This window comes from Astyanax mexicanus, chromosome 16, assembly GCF_023375975.1.
Source record: "Astyanax mexicanus isolate ESR-SI-001 chromosome 16, AstMex3_surface, whole genome shotgun sequence".
In the NCBI taxonomy this organism is placed as follows: Eukaryota; Metazoa; Chordata; class Actinopteri; order Characiformes; family Acestrorhamphidae; genus Astyanax; species Astyanax mexicanus.
In genome coordinates, this window is record NC_064423.1 from 21598064 (window position 1) to 21607171 (window position 9108).

General features: G+C 34.8%; 1 protein-coding gene across 3 annotated transcripts; it reads right to left on the reverse strand.

The window, feature by feature from the left end:
• Window positions 1-48: 48 nt before the first annotated feature.
• Window positions 49-8543, reverse strand: LOC111192519 (sushi, von Willebrand factor type A, EGF and pentraxin domain-containing protein 1). Of its 3 annotated transcripts, none has more exons than XM_049465909.1 (9): window positions 8396-8542; window positions 8047-8265; window positions 6258-6363; window positions 6105-6181; window positions 3789-3980; window positions 3374-3565; window positions 2099-2290; window positions 1794-1973; window positions 49-654 (listed from the first exon to the last, which is right to left on the reverse strand). In XM_049465909.1, the coding sequence occupies exons 1-9, from the start codon at window positions 8460-8462 to the stop codon at window positions 461-463; spliced, it is 1419 nt and encodes a 472-aa protein (XP_049321866.1). In that variant the 5' UTR covers window positions 8463-8542; the 3' UTR covers window positions 49-460. The 3 variants fall into 3 exon arrangements, with proteins under 3 accessions (XP_049321866.1, XP_022525485.2, XP_049321867.1); XM_022669764.2 differs by having other exon boundaries at window positions 8390-8542; XM_049465910.1 differs by having other exon boundaries at window positions 567-654; window positions 1817-1973; window positions 8390-8543.
• Between the last annotated feature and the right edge of the window lie 565 nt (window positions 8544-9108).

The window sequence follows — 9108 nt, forward strand, 5'->3', positions numbered from 1 at the left end:
CTTGAAAGAAATGGGAACCATTTATTTTAGATCAATGAACATTCCAGATCAATGAAAAGATTGGTATTTAATACATTTAGGTTTAACACCCAGACCCAGAATTTGTACAATTCACCATTGCCTACAATAAAACGAGTTAAAATGAGTTCTACAACCATTATGTAACTTAAAAACATTAATCCTTACTGTTTTTATTCATTCATATGGAAAGCAGTAGATTCTATTATCTGATCCAGCATTGTTGCACGGTAGAGGGGAACATGCTGCGACACAAAAAAAACTCTTAAAAGTACTCTTTCCTAAGGCTCACTTTAATTACACTTCATCAAAATGTTCATACTACTGCTTTAATAATTTTCAACAAGCAAATGTTAAGATTTAGTGATGCCAGTTAATATAAATGCTGTTGAAGATCAAAAAAACAAGTAGCTTCACTATATCAGAGGTTGTCCAAGATGCGCTATATGCAACGAGGCAAACTTATTACTCCATTACTGCACAGTGGCCGAAAATTAGTGTTGTCATTTTTTGGCCATTTTCCATAGTCACATACAAAGCTTCCGTGGTATCCATGATAAACATATATTGTTTTCTTTTGGTAGGTTGAATAGATTTTATTTTTATGCATGTCTTCCGTCTTCACAAGGCACGGTTCTGAAACAGAGGACAATAAACAGCATAATGTATAAAATTCTATTCATATATATAATATCACTTAATGCACATAGATAAGTGTACGAAAACATTCGGCTATTTTATTTATATGCCATGTCATTAAAATTATACTAGATGTATAGACCCATAGATACACCAGATCGTTAGATGTAGTCTAAAGCTAATGCAGCATTCCTTAGTCAGAACATTATTACAGTATCTGCCAAACATGGTGGTGGAAGAGTCATGTGTAAAGATGCTTTGCCCCATCAGACCCTGGCAGACAGAGCCATAAATTACAAAAAAAAAAGCACAAATTCTACTCTTTCCCTCGATATGAGGAGAATATCCAGTCAGTGATCTGAAGGTCAGCAGCAGTTGGGTTATGTTGAATCTTAAAGGTCCTGATAAAATGTGTATTTTAAAAATAAGCAATAACATCTAAAAATGTATTTAGGTAACAGGAATGAATGTTGAGATTGACTTCCTCAGTCATAGATACAATAAAAAATATTCAAATATACAGAAAAACCAATGAGGGAAAATAATTTTGGTTTTCACATGATCGTCAGAAAAAAAACAGCTGATGTCACTTCCTGTTGTAGATGTGACTGGTAGAATGTTCCAGATTTAGCTTACTTTTGCAATTAGGTCAATGTACAAGACACTATGCTTAATAATAAAATGTATTTTAAATTTATTTTGTGTGCACATTTATACATGTAATTTCCTGGGGACAGAAATGGCACCAATTAATATTGGCAAAGAACAGAGAGCTAGAACTCTTCCACAGTAAATGTGAAGATGTTAAATCTCTGTTAACACATGTGTTAAGTGCTTTGCTATCTATGAAATGTTATAATGATACCCAGACAGTTTTTAGATAACTTGCCTGCATTATATACTGTAAGCATAATTTCGATATCATTATACTATATTGCTAAAATCACAACTATACAGGGGAAGAAAAATATTTATTAATTTTCAATGGAAGTCATCATGAGCTTTCATTGCAGAAAATTTGAGGCATCTATTCTATTGGTCCATTCATAATGAAGGTTTTCCTGGGGTGATCTCATTTCTCATATTTTCACATGACATGTGCATACGTAGTTGATAAACCATGTTTTGCTACTTACGTAAACACTTCAAATTTGTGTACCATGTTCCTTGATGGCAGACAGCTCTTGGGTTGCCTTCCTGAGTGTGAAAGTAACTGCAGGTGTATTGAACTTGTTGACCATGTTTGTAATTCTCTTGTGGAGCAGAATTTAGTGTGGCGAAATCAATGCTGGGAGGTGGTCCACAAGCACCAAGCACTGTTAATGCACACATGATAGAATAATTTGTATTATATTATTTACAAAAAAAAATAGCCACAACTTAAAACACTGTCATATCAAAAACATAAAAATATAATTACATTACATGTTGTAATTTGTACCTGAACATGTGGGGTACGGGCTGCTCCATGTTCCATCTGATCTGCATTTGATTGATGGAAGTCCCAGCATTGTCATAGATGAATGGGTACATTGAAATTGTAAGGTATGTGTAGGTTTATATGGTGGAACTTTGCCTGGAATTCCACGGACAATTTTAACATTATAGAGTTCTTCTTCCATGCAAGTTATCTCTGTGTAACAGGGGAAAAACAGCATGATGTAATATCTTAATACACTGTGTTTTAATAGTTTTTCGATGCAAATATTATGTTATCAAAAAAAATGTTTTTGTTCTTTGTGATGTTAGAAGATGAATGTGCATGGCAAATTAGATTTCTGTGTCAGGTGTGTAGTGTGTAGTAATGATCATGACTGGCAGCATCTGGCTAAAAGTGACCGTGCGAACAGACATCACAGACATATTTAATGCTCAGAGTCTACGTTTGGAAAGTGAACTGGCAACTGGCCCTGTTGACTATGACTATAGAGGAGTGGGCAACACTGGATTGAAATAGGCATAATGGATGGTCCAATTGGTACTTTCTGCAGTGTGGGCAGTGTGCCAAGTCCTGCTGGAAAATGAAATCTGCATTCCCATTAAAGTTGTCAGCAGAGGGAAACATAAAGTGCTGTAGGATTTTTTTGGCAAAACACTGCACTGACTTTTAGACTTGATAAAACACAGTGGACCAACACCAGCAGATGACATGTCTCTCCAAACCATCACTGATCATCAGTAAATGTACATTTCATTTGGAAATCAAGGGACCAGAGTCTGAAGGAGGAGTGGAGAGATGCACAGTCCAAGCTGCTTGAGGTTTAGTGTGAAGTTTGGTTTGGAAAGCTGTCATCTGCTGGTGTTGATCCATCTGCTGGTGTTTTCACAGAAAATCTTACAGCACTTCATGCTTCCCTCTGCTAACAACTTTTATGGAGGTGTGGATTTAATTTTTCAGTAGGACTTGGCACATTGCCCACACTGCCAAAAGTACTAATTGGTCTTCAGTCATATTCTGTTTTTTTTTTTTTTGACAATGATTTTTGGGCTTTCATTTGCTGTAAACCATAGTCATCAACAATAAAATACTAAATAAACACTTAAAATAGGCCACTCTGAGTGTAACAGATCTATCTTTCACATTTCACATTTTGAACTGAATTACTGAAATAAAGTAACTTTCCAATGATATTTACATTTTTTGAGATACACTAGTACTTATCTATTTAGTTTATTTGGTGCATTATTTTGTCAGTAAATGTATAAAAAGATTTACCTTCACATGTGGGAAAAGGGCTGCTCCAGCTTCCTCCTGTTGAGCAAGTGACCTCACTGCGTCCTCTCAATACCATCTCAGCATTAGAGCAGTAGAACTCTAACTTGTGTCCATAATTCATGGGTGCATTTCTCTCTGGAACCCCAAACACTGACACCCCGGCACTGATCTTTTCTAGCTTACATGTGGCACCTGAGACGTTATTGAGAGCACAAATGATGCACATTTCTTGATGTCTTGCTTTTGTTGACACTTCTCAAGACTAATTCTAGCTTGAACATGATCCAGAATCAGTTAAGATACACTTAAGATACGCCATTGACTTTAAGGACATTATACATTTATTTATACATCAGAGAAATAAAACCCAACCCATATTTTATATTGTTCTGACAGTGTAACTTGCAAAACGTACCTTCACATGTTGGAAGTGGACCATTCCACTCTCCATTTGCTTGGCATGTGACTTCTTTCAGCCCAACCAGTTTAAGTGCAGGACTGTCACATGCGAATTGTACTCTGTGTCCGTATCTGAACCTGCTGCTATAATCAGAAAATCCATCCACGATGACGTTGCCCTCAGTGGCAGGTGGAAGGCATGATACCTCTAATAAAGAGAAAGTCTGTCTTTAAAGCAGCAGTTCCTAAGAATTTCTTTTTATTCTTTTAGTCGGAAAAAATGGGAAAATTTATATAAAAATAATCATTCTCTGCAATGCCTAGCATATGAATTCTAAAAACTATTAGAGTGGTCTGGTAGGTTTATTGAGGTAATATCTCTCTACAGTAGTATTTCATAATATGTCAGTATTTCATAAACCTGCATTAAAAGTACTTTTCCACATGCTCTGTACAGTTACACATTCTTACTATAGAGGTCACTAAATCCCCTTAAATAAACTCTGAGACCTACGGACAGTTGCATTAATGTTTTGTCATTTATGCTTTTTGATTTTGCTTGTAAACCCAATCCGTACAGGGTTAGTTTCTCAGGGGGTCCTGGGGTAAATTTCTCTTTTGTGGGGGGGGGGGGGTCCTCTGTGATTTTATTCCCGTCTGAAATGACCATATATATGGTTTGTCTCAGACGTCCTGTTTGTCCAATGCTACACACCGTAATTACACTTTGGGCGAACTTTTCCACGGAGATCCATGTAAACACAACAGTGAGTGGAAATGGAGGAGCTACTGAACGTGATGTTTTGTGACCTAGTAAGCCAAAAAAACTCACTGGTCCTCCTGTTTTTTTTTTTTTCAATCGCAGTCCAGATGCAGGAGTTTTTTTCACTGAGTAGAACCGTGAAATATTTTTCACAGACGTTCGCCTGAGAAACTAATCCCGTCAAGACAGGGCTTTAGACAGTAGCTCCTGGGATACTTCGCGATAACAGTAGTTGGAACCATGGCAGTTCTTATCATTTATTATGGTTTTCCATGGAATTACTGAATATACTCTACACACGATTAGCCATAACATTAACATAACATTAAAACCAACCAAATTGTGTAGGTCCTCCTTGTGCAGCCAAAACAGCTCTCACCTATCACAGACTCCACAAGACCACAAGACTTTTTTCACTCTCTCAGGGTTCTTGCTCCATTTTAAAAGTCAAATTTAATGTTTTTAAAGATCTTTTTAAGACCTTAATAAATATAATTTAAGGCCCATAAATGTAGTCATAACTTCGTACGTAGAAAATAAGTTATTGAAACTTAACGTTTCAAATTTGTTATCAGTTTTCTTTTTCAATTTTGTTCCATTGTGATGCAGAACATGTTAGCATGTTAGCTAGCTCACCATTAATGTTAGCTAGCTCTTCGCTAACTCTAGATCCACCCCCCCCAGACCCCCCCCCCCCCCCACCCCGATAACATAGCTAACTATCTGCTAAGGTTAGTAAATTATCTAGCTCGCTGCTAATGTTAGCTAGCTCTATGCTAACCTTAGTTCTCTCCTCAGTAACTCGCTGCTAATGTTAGTAAGTGCTTTTCCACTGGCATTAAACACACCATCTAAAAATACCTGTAATACCTACAGCAAATGTACAGTAAATTTAAAACAATTGAAGACCTTAATTATCAAGATTTTGATTTAAGACATTTTAAGACTTTTTAAGGACCCGCAGGAATTATGTCTCTGCTTAATATGTGATATGCAATATATCCCTCCCCTTTTATAGATGCCATTATAACATAATTAATGTTATTCCCTCCATGTCAGTGGTTTTAATGTTATGGCTAATTAGTGTATTCAAGTAAAATATGTAATAAAAGTTTAGTCTAAGAGTTTAAAACTGATATCAAGAAGTCAGACTTTTTGTTTTTAAATGATGGATTTATTTTAGCAATATGAAAAGTAATGTATTATATTATTATTATTATTATTATTATTATTATTATTATTATTATTATTATTATATAACAGTGATGATTAATACAATGATCTTTTCTAGTTTACGTTCAAACTGAGGCAAGTGATTGTCTTTAGTAGTAAATGTAGGTTCTGTTCAGGATCTGATAACAGTCAGGTTTTAGTGGTGAGAGGAACACTATTCACTCAGTGATATGACAGGGCTTCCAACTGCTATTATCCCCATGATAATGTTCGCCCACAAATAGCAAGGGTTTCAAATGAATGTCTGTGCTAGATTTCAGACCAACTGTCTTGGCCTGCCCATCAATTATAACATTATAACAGTAAGGATTAAAATAAGGGACTTTTCTCATTTACCTTCACACTGTGGCAAGTGGTTGCTCCATCCTCCAGCTAAACATGTCCTAGTGTCTATTCGAGTCCCCATCTTGTAGCTAAAGAGAACTTTTAAGTGAGAAGTTTGTAAAATTGAATGGCACGCAAATTTTATTCAGTAATGATCGCACTCACCCTTCATTGCATATGTATTTGATGGTGTTTCCAAATACGAAGTCCGTGCCGTTCATTAGTACAAAATGCGCATTTGGTATGTCTGCAGGGAGCTCACAGCGTTTCACTGGTGATTTTTCAGAAACACACACAAATAAATTAATTATTTGAATATTTTTACACTGTAAAGAAGTTATTTTGCTTAAGTTTTACAAATAATAGAGTCTCTGTATCAATCCAATACTGTCCAAAATCAATGAATTGAATATTAGAAGAAAATATATATAATGTCATATGATATATTTGCCTAAAATTATATAGATGCTTAACCCAGAAGCCAAGCCAATATGAGTTAAAGCATACATGCCCGTATTGTAGGCTTCATAGGGAAGTAGATCAGTTGTATCACAGTTTGAGCATAATGTTATCTAGACTGTGTTAGGCTGTGTTAAGTAAAGTGCTAAAATATTATTTGAGCCCATCTAATACCCACTCATATCAAGCATCTCTCCCGTTTGGGATACATCAGTTATTTTCTTTACTATTGTAGGTTATCTTATTTTAAGTGCCTTTAATAATGAAGAAATATACAGCTCTGGAAAAAAAATTAAGAGACCACTTTAGTTTCTTAATCAGTTTCTCTGATTTTGCTATTTATAGGTATATGTTTAAGTGAAATGAACATTGATGTTTTATTCTATAAACTACGGACAACATTTCCCCCTAATTCCAAATAAAAATATTGCCATTTAGAGCATTTATTTGCAGAAAATGAGAAATGGCTAAAATAACTAAAAAGATGCAGAACAGTTCACATTCATTAAGTTTTAAGAGTTCAGAAATCAATATTTGGTGGAATAACTCTGGTTTTTAATAACAGTTTAGATGCAACTTGGTATGTTCTCCCCAGAGCTGTATGTCTAAATAATTTATTTTAGTTTTTCAATGTAACAAAAAATGTCCAAATGAAAAAAAAAACATATTTTTTCTAAATGAAAGATATATGATTATTTGTTGGAAGGCCTGTTTAAAGTAGGGCTGATTGTAATTTTATTATTTGGAATGAACAAAACCATAAGTTCCAAATATACAACATTTTTACACAAACTAAATGCACCTGAATACACAAAAGTAAATCATGACAGTCAAAAATATCTCTAACATCTCCAAATTGGCATGTATGAAGTTTTTTTTATATATTTTTATCCCAATTTTCTTCTCAATTTAGCTATGCCAATTATCCCACTCTATAGGAGAAGCCAAAACACTTCTTAACTTTAGTGAATGTAAAAAATATTTAATTCCTAATAATTTTGGAGCATTTCCAATACATTTCTGAGGCAAAGTGAAGCACAACTAAGAGATTCAAAGTAGGTAAAAAACTAAAAAAAATGATGTTTTTTGGTTGACAGCAACAATGTGTAAAATGATACTTTTTATTGACATAAGCTTCTTGAACAGATTTTACCATTATACTGCATTTCCACAAAAACTACCCTGTTAATACAGATCAGCAGAGCTCTCTGTGTTATATAATCAATAAATAAGAAGAAATCTTATTCATTTCAACGATTGTTGTTACACCATTTTTTGGCATTCTTAATTATATAATGCTTGGGTAAAAAAAATGCTGCTTAAATTGGGCGTAAAGGTACGGTAAACATTAAACAGAAATCGTTTAGGCCACTCCTACTTCTGCTTTAAATCAGAATGCAGATACAGAAACATATATTTTAAGCACTGAACTGATACTGAAATACTGAAATTGCATTTCAATCCAAATTTAAAATATATGCATCTTAATACTCACATGAACATTTGGCATCTCGAATGTTGACCCACTGGTTCTTGTTACAAACGTAAATGATTTTTCCCAGAGATGTGTATCCATGTCGGCAAGTATACAGCAGTCTATCTCCTTCAGTGTAGTTACTTTTTAAAGAAGCTGGAGAAACGTCTCCGTTGTCTATTTTAGGGAGAATCTCTGGACAAGTTGTTGTGTCAGATGATAGACCACCATCCACACCATCTGTTACAGAGAGAAGACATAGTTTATTATTGGTTCTACCCCGCATTCACAATACATTGCAAAAAAGCAAAGAAATTAAACTGGAAAAAATGTTAATAGAATAAATCGATTTTTAAAGTCTTACCCTTACCCCTTATCACTGAAGTATAAACGCTGACAGAAAAGAAAAGATATACGATTAATAGACTTGACTGCATCGCTCCAAAGTAGTCAGTTTACCCACAGAATAACGTAAGAGTGCCTACTGAGTAAACTTTCTGCAAAGTTAATGTTTTTCTACTCAAGCCTGTCTGCTTCAGCCTGTATATAAATATCCCACTCAACAGGGTCAAGTAGAAGCTCATGTATTGGGAAATAAAAGCAGCGTCATGAGTTCAGTTAGTAAGTCATCAAATATTGTACGCATTGTACCATTTGTTCCACTCTGTCCCAGTGACGCTAAAAGACGGGAAATGTAGAAAATGGGTTTAACAAGAAATAGTGATTTAATGCACAGTTACCAGCAATCTCAAGAAAAAGCTTTCTCAAGAAAAAGTTGCGTACAAACCAAAAGTGAGTCGCAGACACTTCCTGGGCGGGTCGTGAACAGCTTGTAAAAAATAAATAAATTTTTACAAAATTAAAAATAACTAATGCTCATCTGATTTTGTACTTATCTTTTATATTAGGAAAAAAATAGACAAAGAGTGAAAGTTTCTTACTAGGGGTGTAATCGTACATGTATTCTTTACGAACCTTCAGATCACACAGTACAGCCTATAGGAGACTCTCTCTCGCCCTCTCTCTCTCTCTCTCTCTCTCTCTCTCAATATGTTTAGGGAAAATATTTGTAGTTTAATTAGA